Source organism: Cyprinodon tularosa, unplaced genomic scaffold (genome assembly GCF_016077235.1).
Source record: "Cyprinodon tularosa strain WSP-4 unplaced genomic scaffold, ASM1607723v1 ctg634, whole genome shotgun sequence".
Classification (NCBI taxonomy): domain Eukaryota; kingdom Metazoa; phylum Chordata; class Actinopteri; order Cyprinodontiformes; family Cyprinodontidae; genus Cyprinodon; species Cyprinodon tularosa.
Window position 1 is genome coordinate 305,343 of NW_024039379.1, and position 23,331 is coordinate 328,673.

Genomic DNA, 23,331 nt, shown 5'->3' on the forward strand with positions numbered 1-23,331 from the left:
GATTTATAGACTTAAATGACTTCATAATGATGCAATATGATGGGCCTGTTTTTTATTCTCAGTTAAAGTTAATCTACTGATGCTATGAAACAGCCAGTCTGTGTCAAAGTGAGGAATTTATCTTTATTTTAAAAGTCTTAAGTCCCCCTTAAAATGAGATTGTCGTTGTTGATGCTGTAGCACATGGATTGTTCACAATGCGACCGCTCTAAAAAGGGAGTACCAATATGGCGGCTGGTGGCTTAACTTCAGCTCCGTACTGCCAACGGGCAATCAGCAATCTAGGGAATAAATAGAGATCAGTGAGATAAATATATTACTGAAAAAAAACTCATTTGCCAGCAGGGGGCAGCATCAGACCTTCTTACCATAAGGCTGATTTAACAACATCAACTGATTTATTTTTAGCAGCAACCCCAGAAAATGCTATGAGAATTAGATCAGAGGGAAGAAGCAGAGCCTCTGTGCCGAACCCAAGGCCTTTCTGGCGGTACGGTTTCAGCAGGCATTACCTGGTTGTTGAGGAAGGCCTCGGCCTGCTTGGTGTCCCTCAGGAACAGCTGGTAGGTGTTGGACTGGGACAGCAGGTTCTGTCGGTTCTCCCACATCTTGTGCAGCTCGTTCCAGCCGGTGTCCAGCGCCTGAAGACGCTGCCTGAGGAACATGTACTGAGCGTCCGTCTGGCCTTGCGTCACCATCTCGCCCATGTCCCGCATCTTCTGGTAGTCCTCCTCATAGTTGCGGATCTCGTTCTTGATGTTTTCGTGCTGGGAGAGCAGCTTCTCGGCCTCAGCCAGAGTGTTCGGCATGTCCTCCGAGGCGATGGCCGTCTGCGTCCGGGACAACCATGACTGGAAGTCGTCCAAGTCTCGCAGGAACTGCTGCAGCTTGCTGGCCTCGCCCAGAGACTCCTCACGGTTTTTCAACGTCCCCTAGAAACAGAGGAGAAGAAATGGATCGTCTCTATAGTGATCAATGCGAGAAAGGAAAAGACGACGTCATCAAACAGGCAGTCATTCTCTAACCTTCATCTCATTCCAGACGCTGGTGATCTCAGCCAGCTGTCCTTTGATCGCTGCGTACTGCTCCGGGTGTTCGGAAGACAAACCCTCCGCCTCTTTCTCCAAGTCTTTCAGTTTGTCCTCGATGGCAACCAGGTCCCGCTCCATCCCTGTTAGCTTCCTCTGCAGAGCCATGACTCCGCCCAGATCGTTGCCCAGCTCCTGCGTGGACTCAATCACCTGGAAGAGAGTTTTGGATGTCCTGAGGGTCTTTAGGAGTCAAACCGACGGCCGCAGAGGTGGAGTGGATAGGTGCAGTACCTTGGTCTTCTCTTTGATCCAGGACTTGGTCTCATTACACTCCAGGTGGTAGTTCTGGACTCCCAGAGTTGAGTTCAGGATCTCCTTCTTCTGGTCCACCAGGTCTCTGAACTGACTCCACCTAGACAGACAAACACCATCATCATCATCGGTTCCGATCCAGGACTCTGAACTGGTTTTAACCCAGTCTGATTACCTGGTGTTGAGTTTGTCCTGCTGGGTCTTGATCTCCCTCTCACTGGGATGTCCGCTGTGGATCAGCTGCCTGGCTACCTGGTTCACCACGGCGACCCGGGAGGCCTGGCTGTTCATCTCCGGCTCCAGATTCTCAAACCTAGACGGATATGAAAAGATAAACCATGAAGAACATGAAGACATTCATGTTGATGGATATTTCTGTGCATTGTCTGCAAACATCTAGAACAGGCATCCCAAAAGTTGGCCTTGGAGGGCCGCTGTCCTGCAGGTTTAGAGGTTTCCCTGCTTTAGCACAGCTGATTACGATGACTGCAGCCGAGCAAAAGCCTGATAATCAGCTTTCAATTAAAATCAGCCGAGCAGGAAGCCACTAAACCCTGCAGCACTGGAAAATATCTAAATCTAGTTATCTTTTCTTAAAATAAGTGCATTTGTTCTTGGATTGAGGAGATAAAAAATACATTTGGAACAAGGAATAAGACAATTTACACTTTAAAAAGGAAAAAACAATTGCTTTATCTTATTTCAAGTGCATTTTATCTAATTATCTTATTTTAGGAGTAGAAATACTCATTCCATTGGCAAACTATCTCATTTACCTACTCAAATTAAGGGTAAATACACGTATTTTAAGAAATATTCATTTTTTTCTAGATCGTTTTTCCAGTGAGGACAGCGGCACTCCAGGACCGACTTTGTGGAGTCCAGAACATTAATGGAAGATCCAAGTCCGGTGAAGTTCTCACCGGTGCTGGATGACCTCCAGGTCTTCCAGTTTCTCTGGGATCTCCATGCTGTTGAGCCATTGCTCCTTCTCGTCGATCCAAAGCTCGCAGGCGCTGGCTTCAGTCAGCAGCTTGTAGAGCGCCAGGGCGTCCTGCAGGGCCTGCTTCCTGAGCCGGGTCAGTTCTGCCACCTCCTTGTAGCGCTCTTCAATGCCCGCCAGCCGGTTCTGGACCTACAGAGGTGGAGATGGCCGTCAGGAACCAGCTTGAATCTGAGTGGGATATGAAGGAGCTGCAGGTGTACCTCCTCGGAGTTGGCCCTCTCCGGCGGCAGCGTCTGGGCCTGCTCATGCAGAGCGTCGATGGCGGGCCGATAGCTGCTGATCTCCTCTGCGACGTCTTTGTGTTTCTTCACCAGAGCCTGAGCGGAGAACTCGTCATGGCCGACGTCCACGCTGGAGACGATGCGCAGAACGTCCAGCATCCATGTGTCGATGTCATCTGCATCAGCCTGCAGGGAGACGGTTGGGTTTGATCAGACAGAGACGACGTTTCGGGTCTGGAATGAGGTCATCGTGGCGAGTTCTCACCTGGAACTGGTGGTGGTTGCACGCCGCCTGCAGGCGTGCTTTTCTCACAGCAGACAGACGCTCCAGAGCTGCCCACTGCTCCTGCAAACGGGGGAAAGAAGCTGTTAGGGTGGCTCTTTCAAAATAAAAGCGTTTCCTGTGTGTTTCCTCAGCAGCAGGTCGGCTACCTCGATGTCCCGGATCCGCTCCTTGATCTTCTCGGCGCCGAAGTGGTTGTCGGCCACCAGGTCCTTGCCTTGTTTGATGGTCTGCTGCAGGTGGGCGGCTCGCCCGCTCATCTCGTCCTCGAAGGCTTTGTGCTGACTGAGCAGGCGCACCGTGCCTGTCAGGTCCTTCCCATAATCCTCAGAGGACAGGATCTGTTCCTTCTCCCTGATCCATCCCTCCTGCAGAGCACAAACTCCATCAGTTCCATCGCCATGGAAACCCTCCATGTGTATTAATGATCAGAGGTGAAGTGAGGAGAACCTCTTCCGCCATCTCCCAGAAGAACTTCCAGAGTCGGCGGGATTCCTCGAGGCGAGCTCGGCGTTCAGCTGCCAGCTGGCTCAGCTCCTGGTAGCAGAACTCCATGTGGGCCACGCGGTCCCTGATGACCTGCGGGTCACAGGGCTTATAACCTGAGGAGGAGGAGGATGGGGGGTGAGGAAGAGCGCAGGAGGCAGGAAGCAGAAGCTGAGCAGTACGGCGGTACCTTCTGTGTCGGTGGCAAACTTCTGAGCGTTACTGTTGACGTTTTGGACTCGGTCGGCCTGAATGGCGATGTCGGCTTCCACCAGAGCGTGTTTCTGCAGCAGGTCCTCCACACCCAGCAGGTGTTTGCCGTAATCCTGAGAGAGCAGCAGCATCTGCAGGCGGACAGAGGGGTCAAAGGTCGGCGCGGTGACAGGAGGTCACAGTTCAACAACATTCAGCTAAAAACAGGATCATAATGAAACATTTTGCACTAAAATGCAACTTTAGTTCATTAAATATTAGGGACCCTTTTCTGCTTCATTCCATCTCTATAGTTCTGCTGCTATAGGCTTAGACTGCTGGAGGACATAGGGACCCCTTTTTCATCATTCTGCTTCATTCTATCTCTATTCTCCCACTCTGCAGAATCTGTTAGTTCAATCTCTAACGTTCTGCTCTCTCTGCTTTTTCTCATAGTAGCTTCATCTGGTCTGTTCCTGTTTGGCTGTTTTCCTTAGATAGAAAACTTTGAATCAACCTGACTGGATCATCATCATCATCAGGATTGTTTTTTAACTCTTATCCTTCTCTGCTTTCAGGGACTTCTGCTCATGTGTGAACCTACAGCGCCACCTGCTGACAACACTATGCAGTCAGTTTTTCTTTTGTTTTAAAACAGGATTCAGAGGAAACTGGAGAGAAATTTCTCAGGAGCTGAATTTTTTATTCCTGAGGGATAAAATGTTATTTCTACAAATAAACTGAGCAGCGAATTGTTTTTCCAGTTAAAATGGATGAAATCCGTCCTGCAGCCTTTTTCCATCTTTTCTGCTTCATGTTTATAATTTTTCTATCTCTGACCTTCTTTGATTAACCAGAAATATTTCTCGACTTTTAGTTAAAGTTCTGCATGAATATCACACTGCAAAAAAATCTAAATCTAAATACCGGTAAGTAATTTTTTCCTTGAAATAGCAGCATTTTATCTTGAATTGAGGTAAATGAGACACTTTGCCAATGGAACAAAACAAATTACATTTAAAATAAGAAAAAAACAACTGAATCGTCTTATTTCAAGTGCATATCATCTAATTATCTTTTCTAAGAGTAAAAAATCTTATTCCATTTGTAAATCATCTTATTTACCTACTGAATTAAGGGTAAATACACTTCAATTGAGAAATCTAAACTGCAAAAATGATCTAGAAATAAGTAAAGATTTCTCAAATGAAGTGTATTTACCCTTAATTCAGTACGTAAATAAATCTTTTGGTTTTTGAAGCCTTAATTCTAAATTAGACGCATAAAATCCTTTTTACTCATTTCTAGATCATTTTTCCAGTGAATGAAGTTTGAGCAGCGGAACAGCAGCTTTTAGTTCATCAATGTTCTTCATTAAAGAAATACATCAGTAAATGAATTTTAACACCTAAATCCAGACTGGAATAAAAAACCTTATTATACAGGAAGCAGAAACAGCTCAACTAAGGTGTGTTTTTGGTGTTTTTAATCATTATTGTTTCTATTTTACTGAAATCTAAGCAAACATAGAGAATCAGCCAATTAGTCCGTAACAGTGTGAATATAAAGGATAAATACCAGTTAAGATTTTGGTTTAAAATGTTGAATTTTTTACTAAAAGGTGTAATTCTGACTGAAAATAAAATACAATTTAAGGAAATTTAAACAACTGGAGACCAAGTTTTAAGCCTTGACCAGTTTATAAAGATAAACACAGAAACTTTGACCAGGATATAAATTAAATGAATGTCAGATAATTTAATTAGGATTAATTCTAATTATTTCTTAGAAGCTTTGCAACAGGAGCGTCTCTAAAACTATTTTTATTTAGACGGTTTAATGTATTTTCTTCATAAGTGGAGTTTAGGAATAAAGGCTGTGAGGCGAGGCGCTGATGCTACCTTCATCTCGTCCATCCAGTCCATGATGTAGAGCATCTCCTGGAAGACTCTCTGCAGGCCCAGGTTCTGCTCCAGCCTGTGGCGCCGGGCCCTCAGCAGCTCCAGCAGGTACTCCCACAGACGGATCACGTTGTCCTTCCTGGCTGTGATGCGCTTGATGTCATGGTAACTCTCCGCCTCCAGCTCCTTCGCCACGGCAACCACCGCCTGCATGGACAGAGGAGAGAGGAGGCGGCTGATGAAGTTCTGACGGAAGGATTAACCTGCGGATGAGGAGAAGCTGAGGCGGACCTGAACTCGCTCCTCGTACGCCGCGATGTCCGTTTCTATGGCTTCGTGTTTCTTTGTGGCGGCTTCAACGGCCTGGAGGTCATATCCGAAATTATCCTGAGGAAAGATAACAGGAAGCAGGAGAAGAAAGGAGACAAGGAGAGGAAACAGAGGAAAGGAAGGAAAACAGGAGTTCATCACTGAAACCTTCTGGTTTAGAACTAAAAGGCTGCAGCGCTGCTGAACAGAACCCATCCAGGTGTTCTACCTGAGAGACCAGCCTCTGGTTCTCACTCAGCCACGTCTCCCTCATGGCCGCCTTACGGTCGAAGCGGCGGGCCAGCTGCTCCAGCTTCTCCTGACGAATCAGCTCCGTCCTCAGAGCCAGCTCCCGCTCGTGCTCCGCCTTCTCCAGACGCTCCCACGCCTGAAAACAAACATACCCAGGAGGTGAACAGTGAGCGGGAGGAGACGCTGCTAGCAGACGGAAAATCACAACCTACAGAGACGCCTCCGGAATTCACCGAGGTCCAAAACGGACCAGGAGGGAGAACCGCAGACCGTTAGAGTCAGTGGGAGGAGCAGCAGCTTCTCTCCGTCATCATCACTGAGGCAGCCCTTCAGAGGGAGCTCCATACCTCAGCTTAGTGATTTAAACTTTAAAAACTACATCAGAACGTCTAAAATAATTTTATCTAGTTAGAAAATATGCTAAAAAACACAAACAGTTCTTCCCAAAGAGCCGACAAGATGCTGATCAGAACATTCCAGATGTTTTCTCTGCACTGGAAAAAATCTAAATCTATACAAGTCATTTTTTTCTTAAAATAAGTGCATTTGTTCTTGGATTGAGGAGGTAAAAGAGGCATTTTGCCAATGGAACAAGACAAAAGAAAACACAATTTCATTGTCTCATTTCAAGTGCTTATTATGTAAATATCTTTTTTTTTAAGAATTAAAAATACTCATTCCATTGGCAAAATATATTTACTTATTTACCGACTCAAACTAATTGTAAATACGCTTACTTTAAGAAAGTTTGACTTATTTTTTGATCCTTTTTCTAGTGTGCACAGCAAAAAATTGAAATCTACACTGAAAAAAATGTAAATCTAAGTAAGTAAAGTTTTATTCTTGAATTGAGCAGGTAAGTGAGACACTTTCTGCGATGGACTGGAGACCTGTCCAGGGTGGACCGCGCCTCTGCCCATAGAGAGCTGGAGATAGGAACCAGCACCCCTCGCCACCCTGCTTGGGATAAAGCGTTTTTGAAAATGGATGGATGGCTGGAAGTGAGACACTTTGTCATGATCTGGCCTTTTTGCTCTCCCTTAATTGGTCATTCCTTTCACCTGTCGTTTTCCCTCCCTGCCTCAATTATAATTTATTCCTCTCACCTGTTTCCTCTGGTTTATATATTCTGTTCAGCCTGAGCATTCATGGCCAGATGAATATCTGTTTTCTGTCAGTCTGTCTGTTCAGTTTTTGCCTTGGTTCATGTCCTGGATCCTGGCAGCCAGTGGAAAGAGGGTTTTTGTGTTTGTCTCGTCTCCTGATCGTCCACTGTTCCTCCCCCACGGAGTCCTCTGGGTTTTTGGCTCAATATGTGGGGAGGTTCAGTTTTTATCCAGTAAGCCTGGCTCCAGGGAGGAGACCAGTTTAAAGTCCTGCATCAAGTTCTGGTTCCACGTCCTGTCTCTGCTACCCTCTTCCACTGAGCCTGCCTGTCTGCACCTGATCCTGTCTGCTTCTGTGCGTGACCACCTGGTCATGCTTCTGGTCCCAGTCAGACTCTGAACCCTCCTGGGAGCCTGTGGATGCCTGGAAGTCTGGATCCTGTTCCTGTCTGTTCTGAATCCCTGACCAGGATCGGCTCCCTGCAAGACCTCTGGAACTCCAGCTTTGGAGACATTCTTGGACTGGACTGTTAAACCAGATTGTCTGAGATTGGGCGGTGCCCCGACCCCCCGCCTGCAGTATCCGCGAGCCACAGCTCCACTTCAGTTTGGTTGGTTATTTAATAAACGTTTTGAACTTTCCTACTGACTGTCTCTCCTTGAATACTGGGTCCATCTGTCCTCGTTTCATGACACACTTTGCCAATGGAACAGGACAATTTACACTAAAATATGAAAAAAAAGACTTCAGTCTCTTATTTCAAGTGAATATCCAATTTATCTTATTTTAAGGGTAAAAACGCTACTCAAATTGAAGGTAACTACACTTGCATTGTGTCATTTCAAGTGCATCTTATCTAATTATCTTGTTTTAAGGGTAAAACACTCATTCCATCGGTAGATCATCTCATCTACCTGCTCAAATTAAGAGTAAATACACTTAATTTAAGAGATTTTTACTTATTTCTTGATCGTTTTCCCAGTGGGAAGTTACCTTGTTGATGTCAGAGATGAGTTTTCCCTCTCTGGGGGTGAAGACCTTCTGGTTGTTGGCTCTCATCTTACTCTGGATGGTGAAGAGCAGAACCTCCAGGTTCCCCTTCTCTGTAAACCTGATGGCACACAAAGATGGAGAGGACTGATCATTACAGCCATAATCTGAGGATTAACAGAAGGTTAAACATGTTTTCCATGTTAGATGTTCCATTGAAAGAGGAGCGTGAAACGGCAGAAGCTGACTTTGGTGGTTTCTCCACGGTGCGGTACGTGTTGAAGGCCTGCAGCTGCTGCTGGACGCCCACCAGAGAGTTGGCAAACTTCCTGTTGTTGAGGATGATGATGGTCTGTTCGATCCACTCCAGCAGGTCCGACGCCAGAGACTCGTACTTCTCGATCATTTTCTCCGTCTCCAGAGCGTGATCCAGAACCTGCCAGACGAAGCGCGGGAGAAAAAAAACAGCGTCAGGAAAAACAGAACTGATAACAGAGAGAAGTTTGTTTATTTAACTGATAAACCTTTCATTACATAAACATTTCCTTTATTATTATTAACACTTTTATTGCTTTTTCTAGTCGTTATTTTTACTCCTCAACTATTTCCTGCTTTAAAATAAATCAGGAAATGTTTTATTTTTTTATTTCATTGTAGTCACAAAAAAAATCAACAACTGTTAATATCTATTTAGAAAGTTAAGATAAGTTGTTGTTGTTAAATTTCTGAGATGTGAAGCTGAATAAGTGAGCTGGATGTGATCCTCCTCATCCTCAGTCCTGGTTCCAGGCAGCAGAGATCGACTCTTCGCTGCTCAGATCTTCTTTCTTTGTGTTTTACTGCAGTTTTTCAGCATCTTTCAGGGTTTTTGGACCAGAAACTGAACTCCTGTCTGAACAGCTGCTGTAAACGGATCGAACCAAACCTCCATGGTAGCTCGGTCTGATCTAACAGAACCAGAGCTTAGTAAGCAGGTCAGCCGGTCGGGTTCTGGGGCTGCTGGGAGGAAAGCTGTGGAAGCAAACTGATTCCACGGCTCACCTTCCCGATCCTCTTCCCCTCCACCTTCAGGGCCTTCATCTTGGAGAAGTAGTGGTAGTAGGTGACGACGTAGGTGATGATGGACTTCTCATCAGGATGCTCCACGCTGATGTCTGCACACAGAGGATGATGATGATGATGACAAACACCTTTATTTAAACTTGTGTGTTTTGGTGTGTTGGGGTGCATTGTTGTGTGTTGCGGTGCGTTTTGGTGTGTTTTGGTGTGTTGGGGTGCATTGTTGTGTGTTGCGGTGCGTTTTGGTGTGTTGTGGTGCATTGTTGTGTGTTGCGGTGCGTTTTGGTGTGTTGGGGTGCATTGTTGTGTGTTGCGGTGCATTTTGGTGTGTTTTGGTGTGTTGTGGTGCATTGTTGTGTGTTGCGGTGCGTTTTGGTGTGTTGTGGTGCATTGTTGTGTGTTGCGGTGCATTTTGGTGTGTTTTGGTGTGTTGTGGTGCATTGTTGTGTGTTGCGGTGCATTTTGGTGTGTTTTGGTGTGTTGCGGTGCGTTTTGGTGTGTTTTGGTGTGTTGTGGTGCATTGTTGTGTGTTGCGGTGCATTTTGGTGTGTTTTGGTGTGTTGCGGTGCGTTTTGGTGTGTTTTGGTGTGTTGTGGTGCATTGCTGTGTGTTGCGGTGCATTTTGGTGTGTTTTGGTGTGTTGGGGTGTGTTTTGGTGTGTTGTGGTGCATTGTTGTGTGTTGCGGTGCATTTTGGTGTGTTTTGGTGTGTTGCGGTGCGTTTTGGTGTGTTGTGGTGCATTGTTGTGTGTTGCGGTGCATTTTGGTGTGTTGCGGTGCGTTTTGGTGTGTTTTGGTGTGTTGTGGTGCATTGCTGTGTGTTGCGGTGCATTTTGGTGTGTTTTGGTGTGTTGCGGTGCGTTTTGGTGTGTTGTGGTGCATTGCTGTGTGTTTTGGTGTGTTGTGGTGCATTGTTGTGTGTTGCGGTGCATTTTGGTGTGTTGCGGTGCGTTTTGGTGTGTTGCGGTGCGTTTTGGTGTGTTTTGGTGTGTTGTGGTGCATTGCTGTGTGTTGCGGTGCATTTTGGTGTGTTTTGGTGTGTTGCGGTGTGTTTTGGTGTGTTGTGGTGCATTGCTGTGTGTTGCGGTGCATTTTGGTGTGTTTTGGTGTGTTGCGGTGCGTTTTGGTGTGTTTTGGTGTGTTGTGGTGCATTGTTGTGTGTTGCGGTGCATTTTGGTGTGTTTTGGTGTGTTGCGGTGCGTTTTGTTGTGTTTTGGTGTGTTGTGGTGCATTGCTGTGTGTTGCGGTGCATTTTGGTGTGTTTTGGTGTGTTGCGGTGCGTTTTGGTGTGTTTTGGTGTGTTGTGGTGCATTGCTGTGTGTTGCGGTGCATTTTGGTGTGTTTTGGTGTGTTGGGGTGTGTTTTGGTGTGTTGTGGTGCATTGTTGTGTGTTGCGGTGCATTTTGGTGTGTTTTGGTGTGTTGTGGTGCATTGTTGTGTGTTGCGGTGCATTTTGGTGTGCTTTGGTGTGTTGCGGTGCGTTTTGGTGTGTTTTGGTGTGTTGTGGTGCATTGCTGTGTGTTGCGGTGCATTTTGGTGTGTTTTGGTGTGTTGGGGTGTGTTTTGGTGTGTTGTTGTGCATTGTTGTGTATCGTTATGTGTTGTGGTGCGTTGGCGTGTCGGTCTCTGACCTTCAGGGTCCAGCAGCTTGGTGAGGCCCAGGTGCTGCTCGGCCTGATTGAAGGCATTCTGTAGATTGTAGTGAGCGTTTGATTTCTTCAGCTTATCAAAGTCGATCAAGTCGGGTCTGAAAACATTAAGGAGGAAAAAAAGTCATTTTTTTTAATAAAAGAGACTAAAGACAAACATTTAAAAATTTTCTGTTTAAAAACATTTTAAACTGAGGAGCTGCAGAATAGCTGACATTATGAAAGCAATGTGATTCTCTGCAAACCTACAACTAGAATGATACCTGAACGCCTCACATGCAGATTTTAGAGGCTGATCATTTAAGACTGTTAGAGTTTCTCTGGCCTTTATGTCCAAACTTGATGGGCGCATTTATGAAGGAAAAGGACAAAAAGGCTCAGATTGTCTGATAGGAACAGAAATAATACATGACTTTTAATTTGAACTACATGCAAACCAAAAATAGAAAACAGTGTTTAACTCCGTTAGTTCAGAAAAAACTAGAAGATCTAATAAAAGCCTTTGGATCAAACAGAGAAAATTTTTCCATTTAGGTCTGAATGTGAGGAAAATCACATCAACACATTCCAAACATTTTCTGCTTCTTCTGAAGCTTCGCAGTAAAACAATCAGCCTTATTCAGCTTTTCATCCGTTTCAACTCAGAAAACAGCCGAGAATCACGGAAGAGCAGATTATTCCCAGAGATTAAATACACGACTTTAAGAAAAACTAACGAAAAAACAAGGATAAGGGCAGAAATAAGGAATACGGGTTCAACAAGGACAGATACTATGGATTAGTAGGGATATTAATCTAAATAAAGGGAATTTATTGATTCTTTAATATTATAGCCATTTCTTATTAAATACATTCTATTGCTTCATTCAAACACTGATCCATTTATCCTGCCGGTTTAATGTTTCTTCATTATTTTATAAAAGCTGCCTTTTGTAATAAGCTGCATGTGAGAAAAAACACCTTCAAATTACAGATAAACAGAAGTACACTGCAAAAATTATCTTATATTAAGTGCATTTCTTCTGGAAATGAGGAGTTGAGACATTTTGCCAATGGAACAAGATGATTTACATTTAAAATAATAAAAAAAAAAACAATAGCATTGTCTTATTTCAAGTGCATATGATCTAATTATCTTATTCTAAGAGTAAAAATACTCATTCCATTGGAAAATCCTCTCATTTGCCTGCTCAAATTAAGGGTAAATAAACTTTATTCAAGATATTTCTTCTAATTTCTAGATTGTTTTTGCAGCGTTAACAAATCACTGGAAAAAATTGAAATCTAGATAAGTCATCTTTTCTTAAAATTAGTGCATTTGTTCTTGAATTAAGGAGGTAAAAGAGACATTTTGCCAACGGAACAATACAATTTACACTTAAAATAAGAAAACACAATTGAATTGTCTTTTTTCAAGAAAATATCATCTAAATATCTTATTTTAAGAGTAAAAATACTCATTCCATTGGCAAACTATCTCATTTACCGACTCAAATTAAGAGTAAATTCACTTAATTTAGGACATTTTTACTTATTTCTAGATAGTTTTTCTAGTGTATATCAATGTCAACAGAATACATAAACTTTTTTAATTAAAAACTGTTTTATGATCAGTTTTTGGGACAATTTCAACAAATAAAATAGAAACAAGAAACTGTAGGAATAAAAAAAACAGAAATAAAGTTGAACTAATCGATTAAAATAAAAAATTCTAACTTAAAAACGTGAAATTTAGCTGAGAATTCACTGCTTGTTGTATTTTATTCTTACAGCTTCACTGATGATGATAAGGATGATGAGGATGATGAGGATGATGAGGTCCTACCTGTGCTTGTGGATCAGGGCGTTGAAGGCCATCCCGTCCCTCCAGCTGGTGGTGAAGTTGTGGATGTTGACGTTGGGATACCTGAGCAGGAGATCATGCAGGTTTACAGGCATCACTTTATAATAAATCACATTTCAGAGGCAAGAAATTAGAAAATAAACACATTAGGAAAACAACGACAGAAAGCAGAGACATAAAGGTATTTAACCCATTTAGGCCGGGAAAGCATTACCGCATTTCTACCATTCAAGCCGGGGGTGCTGTTGCGTCATTCTACCATTGACGCCGGGAGAGCATATAAGTCAAGCAAGAAGAAAGAAGTTTTTTTCAAGCAAACATGGAGGAGTTTGACAGAGAAGAGTTGTCGGAAGGCAGTGATTTTGAGGAGTGTGTCGGCTTTGATGACGGTATAGATGAAATGATGACTTTGAACGCGCTGAACCAATCGAACTACCACCGCAATGCACGGAGTGTTTTCAACCGCACACCTGGAGTGAAAGTTGATTTGCCTGCAGACGCCACACCGCTGCAGGCATTTGAGCATATTTTTAATGAAGAACTTTGGATGCATCTAGTTACCGAGACGAATAGGTACAGTGACCAAACAAACCAAACTCCAACAAGAGCAAAGATGGCAAAGTGGACACCCGTGACTGTGACGGAGATGAAGACATTTATTGGGCTGTGTATGTAAACCTCTCTTCAGGACGCAGTTCCCCCAAAATATGTCCCGGGACAGATTTGTGGCCATCTGGAGGTAGGTTGTATGCAATTTATAACACAGACATATGCATTATTATGCATAATAATACTGTTAATAAGTAATCATCAGATAGTTATTTATGTAATGTTTGTTCTTTATTTTGAAAACGTTTTATATTGCACATTCTCAATGAAGACATGATCACATATGGAAAAAATAAAAGGTTGAATTTTTTTTTTCTTGATTACTGCTTTTCACATTTTTTTTTTGGAAGAATTTCAAAGATAAAATATATTTTGAGTTCTATCTGCTACAGAAGCTGAGATATCAATAATTAAGGCGTTGACACAGTTGCTGAATTTACAGAAAAACTTCAGGTTTTAGGGGTATTTTTTAAAATCGGCCATAGGTTTTTAAGGTGTTTTTTCCAGGCGTTTTAGGCCTAAATGGGTTAATAATAAAGATAATTCATTTATATTATAAATGAATGAAGTGATTTGATAATAACGAGAGGAAGTTGGACTGAATTAAACTAATAATGTAGCTCAGTGAGACGATGCTACAAACAAACACATTTTTAATCTGGATTTAAAGCAGCTGAGGCTTTCAGCTTTTTAACAGTTTATTTCAGATTAACGGAGCAGAATTAGTAAAAGCTGCTTCTCTAAACGCGGTTCTGGTTCTGCAGGGTGGATCGGAGCGGTCTGGATGGTTGATCTACTGTCAGCGAGTCTATGAAGCGCTTTGGTGCAGAGAGACGCCTGGAACACCTTCTCTAAATGATCCTGAATTTATTTATTCTTCACAGCTTTAGGTTTGCTTGTCTCTATTTATCACCTGATAAATACTGACGGCGGGGGGGTTCATTAGCTCGTCTGCCTGGCTGTGTGTTTCCTGGACGGGGCCGCCTGTGGAGCTGGTTGACAGTTGCCTTTTGTATCTATGCTTCTTTTTCTATGTCTGCTTCTGTCTCCTTGAACCCCAGTGGGCCTCAGCAGATGGCCGCTCACACTGAGCCTGGTTCTGCTGGAGGTTTCTTCCTGTTCAAAGGGAGTTTTTCCTCTCCACTGTCGCTACAAGCATGCTTAGTGTGAGGGATTGCTGAAGAGTCAATGAGTCGATGCAATCAGCTGGTTTTCCTTAGATAGAAAACTTTGAATCAATCTGACTGGATGATCTGGTGAACTGGAAAGTGACCTGAGATGACATGATGTGAACTGGAGCTTTAGAAATAAACTGAATAGAATTTAATCTTAATGTCGACAAATCATGACAGAAATAATATTTTGTTATAAATATTGATGTTTAAAGAGGAATAGTTTGGGACCAGCCAAGGACCCATCAAGGAAAGAGGGGAAATGTTGAATGGCTGGGAGTTGCAGGGAAGTGGGCGGCCAGTCAGCTGGCGTTTGACTGGGAAGAGGCCATTTTGAATGGCTGCTACTGTAAATTAAAAAAAGTTTATCTGGATGTCCAGACATCCAGATGCTTTCTGGATGTCTGGACATCCAGAAAGCATCTGGATGTCCAGACATCCAGATGCTTTCTGGCTGCAGGGAGACGGAGAGTTTCCAGCCGTTCCAGAAATATTCGAGTTTAGAAAGAATTGAACATTTTCTTTTATCCATTTATCTGCATTTCAGTAAAGAACCAGTGAGGAGGCCCCGAGGGGCCCCAAGTTCAGAGGCTCCTGTCAGAGATCTGAAGGTGTTAGGAATGAGGTGGGGGGGGTGGGGCAGTGGACTCACCCTGCCGTCTTCATCTGACACCAGAGCAGCAGAGCATCTTTAGCAGACTTCTTCTCTTTGTTGTCCTCCGTCTCCACGCTGATGTCCTGAATCTGAGACACACAGAGACCAAAGTTCACTCCACTAACAGATAAACCAAGCTTTAAAATATGGATTCATTCCTTCAGTCTGATCCACGAACAATAATCTGGATTACATAGAAAATATTTATTATAAAGCCATCCTTTCAGACAATTCGGATTTATAAAGCGTCCGTGCTTTCTAAAATGTCCAGAACTTTCCAGGAGGTGAAATCATTCATTCCTAAGTCGACCGACCAAAGAAAAGCTTTAATAAGATCTGAAGGTGGATCAGTTTTTAAATCAAGAAAAATACGTTCAGCTTGAGCTGAAAAGCTGAAGCTGGTTCAAAAAGGAGCTCTGGTCATAAAACTCGTGTTTAAAGGAGAACGGATGGAGAAACGCGTCTCAGCATAAAACCAAAATATATTCATAGGAACAACCAGTGGAGGCATCACTGGTTCCAGTCAGAGAACGTAAAGCTGCGAGAACGAGTCCAGTCAGTCACCGACTCATGCTGCCTTCAAGGGGGGTCGTAAATATATGGAAGAAAAACTGTCCCAAAATACCAAATTCTACATTTTATAAAACACTGAATTTTTATCTGGTTAAAATTCAGCTGCAAAAAATTGATGCAGCTTCTAGCCAATGAAATGAGCTCATTTGGTCACGTGACTCAACAGGTGGGCATAACTTTGTTCCCGACTAAATTATGGAAGTAAATCTGTGTCGCTGGGATTTGAATTAAAAATGCCACTGAAATTTAAATGTTGTATGTTTGTTTTAACTGTTTCAGTGTTAAAATATATTCAGAACACATTTTTGACCTAAAAAAAAAATTTCATTGTCATTATTTCTACACAGTTGAAATTTCGTTCGTTATTTTCTCTTCAAACTAAAAATTCACATTACTATTTCAAAGTGATTCCATTTTCAATACTTATTTTTCAGTTTAACTCAATGGTGAGTTTATTACTTTCATTTTTCTGTAGTTGAGTTAGCGTTAGCTTGCATGATTGGCTCCGTCATGCTGGTTTTCCTTCCGTATGAGCGCCACAAGCGTCACGTGACTAAGAAACCGTAACGGGATTGGCTGGGTGTTGGACGCCACAAACCATTGCTAATGACGCCACAATCCATTGCTAACGGAGCCGGTCATGCAATCTAACGCTAACTCAACGGTGAGTTTATTACTTTCATTTTTCTGTAGTTGAGTTAGCGTTAGCTTGCATGACCGGCTCCGTCATGCTGGTTTTCCTTCCGTATGAGCGCCACAGGCATCACGTCACGTGACTAAGAAACCCTAACGGGATTGGCTGGGTGTTGGACGCCACAATCCATCGCTAATGTCTGTGACCTGAAGTAGGGGTGGGTATTGGCAAAGAAGTCACGATTCGATTCGAATCACGATTCACATGCCACGATGCGATTCTATCACGATGCATCACGATACTTGAAATATTGCGATGCATTGCAATATTTTCACTGAACACTGTAGTAAAAGGATACAGCCCTTACCAGTGGCTGACTGGCTGGGTATGATCTGGATAGTGTCTTCAATTGATACATAACTGAAAGCAACCGAATTCATACATAGCTGTATTTATTGAAATGACTTTTGGAGGTGTTGCCATGAAAACAAATACTGGACAGAAATATTACTATTACCGGCGTGGACACACTGACAAAAAGATCTTAGGATTCATCAAACTTAAAATAACAAAATAAGGATAATCAGTGCCGTTTACATGGCCTCAGTGGTCCTTCAAACCAATGAAACGAAAACATTAAAATGTTTCAACTTGAAAACTGAAATGATAAAAAAAAAAAAAAAAAAAAAAAAATTTTTTTTTTTTTTTTTTAATAATCGATTCTTGCCTTCAAGAATCGATGCAGTAGATCACAACAATTAGAATCGCGATGCATCGATATGACGATTATTTTGCACACCCCTAACCTGAAGTAACCCTTCCCTTTTTACACTGAATTTAGACGCCGAATTTAAGACGGTGAAATAGAGCCGGTTGAATCTCAGGAGGCTGAAAATATTGAGTTTGAATTTTGAAAGGTTGAATTTTTTTATTTGCAGATTTTTTTAACACTGAAAAATGAGTATTGAAAATGTAATCACTTTAAAATAGTAATGTGAATTTTTAGCTTGAAGAGAAAATAACAAATGAAATTTCAGCCGTGTAGAAATAATGACAATGAATTTTTTATTTTAGGTCAAAAATGTGTTCTGAATATATTTTAACACTGAAACAGTTAAAACAAACATACAACATTTACATTTCAGAGGCATTTTTAATTCAAATCCCAGCGACACAGATTTACTTCCCGACTAAATGAAGCTGAATGAGGAGTTTTTCTTGTTAAATTACAAAACGTCAGGTAGACACTAATAGACGGACATTAGAGTTTTCCATGTAATCAGACTGGGTGAAAATAGCTGTTGGTTTGATCCGGAAGAAGCGGCTGCGCCAAAATCTTTTTTTTTTTCTGACCTAATGAGCTAATTTCATTGGTTAGAAGCTGCTGGACTGCATCGAGTGTAGATTGTCTTGGCCTGATGTCACCAAAAGGTCGAAACATCGGCAGGGAAAATTTTTGTAGCTGAATTTTTGGCAGGTGAATTTTTGGCAGGTGAATTTTCACCAGATCAAAATTCAGTGTTTAGAATTCAGTGATACAAAAAAATGCCAGATTCCAAACAGACAGTTTCTGGTATTTACTATAATTATATGCAAGAAAAACAGACCTGAAACCTGCACATGAACGCCCACTCATGTCGCCATTTCCACTGGGAAGCTGGGAAAATGTTATGATACCAGAGTTTCTGAGAACTTGGACCGTTCAACATGGCGGAGAGCAGAGAAACGGTTCCGTGTGGCGAATAAAGCCTCGTTAAACATCCTCTCCTGTTTATTTTTAGATATATTGCTGTTTAAACGCCGGCAGTCATTCAATGCATCTCATGCATCCTTTTCCTCCTGCAGCAGATGAACTACACTGCAAAAAATGGAAATCTAAATAAGTAATTTTTTCTTAAAATAAGTGCATTTGTTCTTGCATTGAGATAAAAGAGACATTTTGCCAATGGAACAAGACAATTTACACCTAAAATAAGAAAACACAATTTTATTGTCTCATTTTAAGTGCATAATAGCTAATTATCTTATTTTAAGAATAAAAGTACTAATTCCATTGGCAAACTATCTCATTAACCGACTTAAATTAAGGGTGAATACGCTTAATTTAAGAATTTTTTAGTTAGAGGAGGAGGAGACGTCACACTACAAAAAATTTTAATCTCAATAAGTTATTTTTTCTTAAAATAAGTGCATTTTTTAAGGTAAGTGAGACACTTTGCCAATGGAACAAGACAATTTACATTTAAAATAAGAAAAAATTATTTTATTGTCTTATTTCAGGTGCATTTTATCTAATTATCTTATTATAAAAGTAAAAATACTCATTCCATTGGCAAATCATCTGATTTACCTGCTCAAATTAAGGATAAAAACACAAAATGTGAGAATTTTTTTACTTATTTCTAGATTGTTTTTGTAGTGCATCTGCTGAATATTTCATAAAAATGTTTAGGTCCGTATTCCTCTGTGCTTCTGGTTGTTTTCAGTTCATGAACTGCAAAAAATCTCACTCTAAATAAGTCATTTGTTCTGAGGAGGTAACTGGAACACTTTGCCAAAAAACAACTAAATTTACTTTAATAAAAATAGCAAATTGTCTTATTTCAAGTCCATATTATCTAATTCTCTAAATTTAAGAGTAGAAAAACTCAAATCATCTTATTTACCGACTCAAATGAAGGTTAAATACACTTATTTTAGGACACTTTAACTTAAGTTTAGATTGTTTTTGCAGTGTGGACTTGTTTCATCGGACGCCTCGCTCCGACTCTCTGCAGCATCAGCAGGACTTCCTTAACAACCACATTAGAAGAAGAGAAATGCCGACGCCTCCAACGCCTCATCCTGATCCTTCCTTTAGTTTCTCCTCAGTCATTTGTTTATGTTTTTATCTCAGGCGTTCTTGATCCGTACTTCTGATGACCTCTGACCTGATCTGATCTCTCCGCCATAGAAGACCCAGAAACGTAAAACACACATAGCAGACCTGAGCTGAGGAGAAACTAGATCTTCCTTCCCATCATAGAATAAAGTCTGACAGACAGAAAACAGGATTTATATCCACCTTATAAACATCAATGACATCATAATCTAACAGTAAATATAATCTCACCTTCATGGACCGACGTCAATCAGTCTGACTCTAGAAGAACGATATCTGACCCTGAAATCATCCACATCAGCGCCTAAAACCCAACCGCTGGAATCTGACGGATCGGCTCCATTTCAGCTCCCTTCATCTCTCAGGGTGGATTTAATCCTCACAGCTTATAAAAGCTTAATCCTGTCCGCCCATTTCAGCCATGATGATGTCATAAAGCACCATAAACGTTCCGTTTCAGTTCCTGACTCTTCATTCCCCCTTAAAGCGGAAGTCCCGCCTCCGTGGTCCAGTCCGCCTCTTACCTGGAAGCGCAGGATGATTGTCCAGATGAGGCCCAGCGTCAGGCGGTGGTTTCCATCCACGATGTCGTGGGAGCCCATGTTCTCCAGGTGGACCCGCTGCTCCTTCAGGAACTGCAGAGCTTTGTCCACATTTTCCAGGCAGTGGATCCTCATGCGGCCCTTTGTGGGTTTGGGCTGGAGGAGAAAAATGGACCAAACACTGTTAGATAACAGAGTTCAACCATGAGGAAACATCAGGAGGAACCAGCTGCTGCAGACGGCACAACTGAAGAACCAACAGCATCTGGAGCACACTGCAAAAACTGGAAATCTAAATAAGTCAGTTTTGCTTAAATTAAGTGCAATTTTTCTTGAATTGAGGAGGAAAGTGAGACACTTTGCCAATAGAACAAGACAATTTACATTTAAAATAAGAAAAAAACTATTTTATTTTTCTTATTCAAGTGTATATTATTTCCTCCTGCAGCTTTCACTCCAGAAATGATCTGTTATCTTAATCAGGCGTCCCCACAGTCAGTCCTGGAGGGCCGCTGTCCTGCGGGTTTCAGAGGTTTCTGCTGATTTACATCGATAGTTAATTAACAGGCTTTTGCTGCAATCATCAGAATCAGCTGTGCTGAAGCAGAGAAACATCTAAAACCTGCAGAGAAACATCTAAAACCTGCAGAGAAACATCTAAAACCTGCAGAGAAACATCTAAAACCTGCAGAGAAACATCTAAAACCTGCAGAGAAACATCTAAAACCTGCAGAGAAACATCTAAAACCTGCAGAGAAACCTCTAAAACCTGCAGAGAAACCTCTAAAACCTGCAGAGAAACATCTAAATCCTGCAGAGAAACCTCTAAAACCTGCAGAGAAACATCTAAAACCTGCAGAGAAACATCTAAATCCTGCAGAGAAACATCTAAATCCTGCAGAGAAACATCTAAAACCTGCAGAGAAACATCTAAAACCTGCAGAGAAACATCTAAAACCTGCAGAGAAACCTCTAAAACCTGCAGAGAAACATCTAAAACCTGCAGAGAAACCTCTAAAACCTGCAGAGAAACCTCTAAAACCTGCAGAGAAACCTCTAAAAGCTGCAGAGAAACATCTAAAACCTGCAGAGAAACATCTAAAACCTGCAGAGAAACATCTAAAACCTGCAGAGAAACATCTCAAATCTGCTGAGAAACATCTAAAACCTGCAGAGAAACCTCTAAAACCTGCAGAGAAACCTCTAAAACCTGCAGAGAAACATCTAAATCCTGCAGAGAAACATCTAAAACCTGCAGAGAAACCTCTAAAACCTGCAGAGAAACCTCTAAAACCTGCAGAGAAACCTCTAAAACCTGCAGAGAAACCTCTAAAACCTGCAGAGAAACCTCTAAAACCTGCAGAGAAACATCTAAATCCTGCAGAGAAACATCTAAAACCTGCAGAGAAACATCTAAAACCTGCAGAGAAACATCTAAAACCTGCAGAGAAACATCTAAAACCTGCAGAGAAACCTCTAAAACCTGCAGAGAAACATCTCAAATCTGCTGAGAAACATCTAAAACCTGCAGAGAAACCTCTAAAACCTGCAGAGAAACCTCTAAAACCTGCAGAGAAACATCTAAATCCTGCAGAGAAACATCTAAAACCTGCAGAGAAACCTCTAAAACCTGCAGAGAAACCTCTAAAACCTGCAGAGAAACCTCTAAAACCTGCAGAGAAACCTCTAAAACCTGCAGAGAAACATCTAAATCCTGCAGAGAAACATCTAAAACCTGCAGAGAAACATCTAAAACCTGCAGAGAAACATCTAAAACCTGCAGAGAAACATCTAAAACCTGCAGAGAAACATCTAAAACCTGCAGAGAAACATCTAAAACCTGCAGAGAAACCTCTAAAACCTGCAGAGAAACATCTCAAATCTGCTGAGAAACATCTAAAACCTGCAGAGAAACCTCTAAAACCTGCAGAGAAACCTCTAAAACCTGCAGAGAAACATCTAAAACCTGCAGAGAAACATCTAAAACCTGCAGAGAAACATCTAAAACCTGCAGAGAAACCTCTAAAACCTGCAGAGAAACATCTAAAACCTGCAGAGAAACATCTAAAACCTGCAGAGAAACATCTAAAACCTGCAGAGAAACATCTAAAACCTGCAGAGAAACCTCTAAAACCTGCAGAGAAACCTCTAAAACCTGCAGAGAAACATCTAAAACCTGCAGAGAAACCTCTAAAACCTGCAGAGAAACATCTAAAACCTGCAGAGAAACATCTAAAACCTGCAGAGAAACATCTAAAACCTGCAGAGAAACATCTAAATCCTGCAGAGAAACATCTAAATCCTGCAGAGAAACATCTAAAACCTGCAGAGAAACCTCTAAAACCTGCAGAGAAACATCTAAAACCTGCAGAGAAACATCTAAAACCTGCAGAGAAACCTCTAAAACCTGCAGAGAAACATCTAAAACCTGCAGAGAAACATCTAAAACCTGCAGAGAAACATCTAAAACCTGCAGAGAAACATCTAAAATCTGCTGAGAAACATCTAAAACCTGCAGAGAAACATCTAAAACCTGCAGAGAAACCTCTAAAACCTGCAGAGAAACATCTAAATCCTGCAGAGAAACATCTAAAACCTGCAGAGAAACATCTAAAACCTGCAGAGAAACATCTAAATCCTGCAGAGAAACATCTAAATCCTGCAGAGAAACCTCTAAAACCTGCAGAGAAACCTCTAAAACCTGCAGAGAAACCTCTAAAACCTGCAGAGAAACATCTAAAACCTGCAGAGAAACATCTAAATCCTGCAGAGAAACCTCTAAAACCTGCAGAGAAACATCTAAAACCTGCAGAGAAACATCTAAATCCTGCAGAGAAACATCTAAAACCTGCAGAGAAACATCTAAAACCTGCTGAGAAACCTCTAAAACCTGCAGAGAAACATCTAAAACCTGGAGAGAAACATCTAAAATCTGCTGAGAAACATCTAAAACCTGCAGAGAAACCTCTAAAACCTGCAGAGAAACCTCTAAAACCTGCAGAGAAACATCTAAAACCTGCAGAGAAACATCTAAAACCTGCAGAGAAACATCTAAAACCTGCAGAGAAACCTCTAAAACCTGCAGAGAAACATCTAAAACCTGCAGAGAAACATCTAAAACCTGCAGAGAAACATCTAAAACCTGCAGAGAAACATCTAAAACCTGCAGAGAAACCTCTAAAACCTGCAGAGAAACATCTAAAACCTGCAGAGAAACCTCTAAAACCTGCAGAGAAACATCTAAAACCTGCAGAGAAACATCTAAAACCTGCAGAGAAACATCTAAAACCTGCAGAGAAACCTCTAAAACCTGCAGAGAAACCTCTAAAACCTGCAGAGAAACATCTAAAACCTGCAGAGAAACATCTAAAACCTGCAGAGAAACATCTAAATCCTGCAGAGAAACATCTAAAACCTGCAGAGAAACCTCTAAAACCTGCAGAGAAACATCTAAAACCTGCAGAGAAACCTCTAAAACCTGCAGAGAAACATCTAAAACCTGCAGAGAAACATCTAAAACCTGCAGAGAAACATCTAAAACCTGCAGAGAAACATCTAAAACCTGCAGAGAAACCTCTAAAACCTGCAGAGAAACATCTAAAACCTGCAGAGAAACCTCTAAAAC

General features: G+C 41.8%; 1 protein-coding gene across 3 annotated transcripts in view; it reads right to left on the bottom strand.

Moving 5' to 3' along the window:
• LOC119798721 (spectrin beta chain, non-erythrocytic 1) overlaps nucleotides 1–23,331 on the bottom strand; it is a 141,264-nt gene that overhangs the window by 47,328 nt on the left and 70,605 nt on the right. For all 3 annotated transcript variants that reach the window (XM_038308294.1, XM_038308293.1, XM_038308296.1), the window contains 20 exons: nucleotides 19,689–19,862; nucleotides 15,074–15,165; nucleotides 12,623–12,703; nucleotides 10,780–10,895; nucleotides 9,132–9,244; nucleotides 8,339–8,526; nucleotides 8,094–8,211; nucleotides 5,971–6,129; nucleotides 5,724–5,819; nucleotides 5,433–5,639; nucleotides 3,530–3,683; nucleotides 3,304–3,455; nucleotides 3,003–3,221; nucleotides 2,836–2,916; nucleotides 2,550–2,756; nucleotides 2,267–2,478; nucleotides 1,519–1,656; nucleotides 1,323–1,443; nucleotides 1,026–1,241; nucleotides 513–932 (listed from right to left, as the gene is read on the bottom strand). In XM_038308294.1, coding sequence (XP_038164222.1) covers nucleotides 513–932; nucleotides 1,026–1,241; nucleotides 1,323–1,443; nucleotides 1,519–1,656; nucleotides 2,267–2,478; nucleotides 2,550–2,756; nucleotides 2,836–2,916; nucleotides 3,003–3,221; nucleotides 3,304–3,455; nucleotides 3,530–3,683; nucleotides 5,433–5,639; nucleotides 5,724–5,819; nucleotides 5,971–6,129; nucleotides 8,094–8,211; nucleotides 8,339–8,526; nucleotides 9,132–9,244; nucleotides 10,780–10,895; nucleotides 12,623–12,703; nucleotides 15,074–15,165; nucleotides 19,689–19,862 — 3,264 coding nt within the window. The remainder of the gene's footprint in view (nucleotides 1–512; nucleotides 933–1,025; nucleotides 1,242–1,322; nucleotides 1,444–1,518; nucleotides 1,657–2,266; nucleotides 2,479–2,549; nucleotides 2,757–2,835; nucleotides 2,917–3,002; nucleotides 3,222–3,303; nucleotides 3,456–3,529; nucleotides 3,684–5,432; nucleotides 5,640–5,723; nucleotides 5,820–5,970; nucleotides 6,130–8,093; nucleotides 8,212–8,338; nucleotides 8,527–9,131; nucleotides 9,245–10,779; nucleotides 10,896–12,622; nucleotides 12,704–15,073; nucleotides 15,166–19,688; nucleotides 19,863–23,331) is intronic.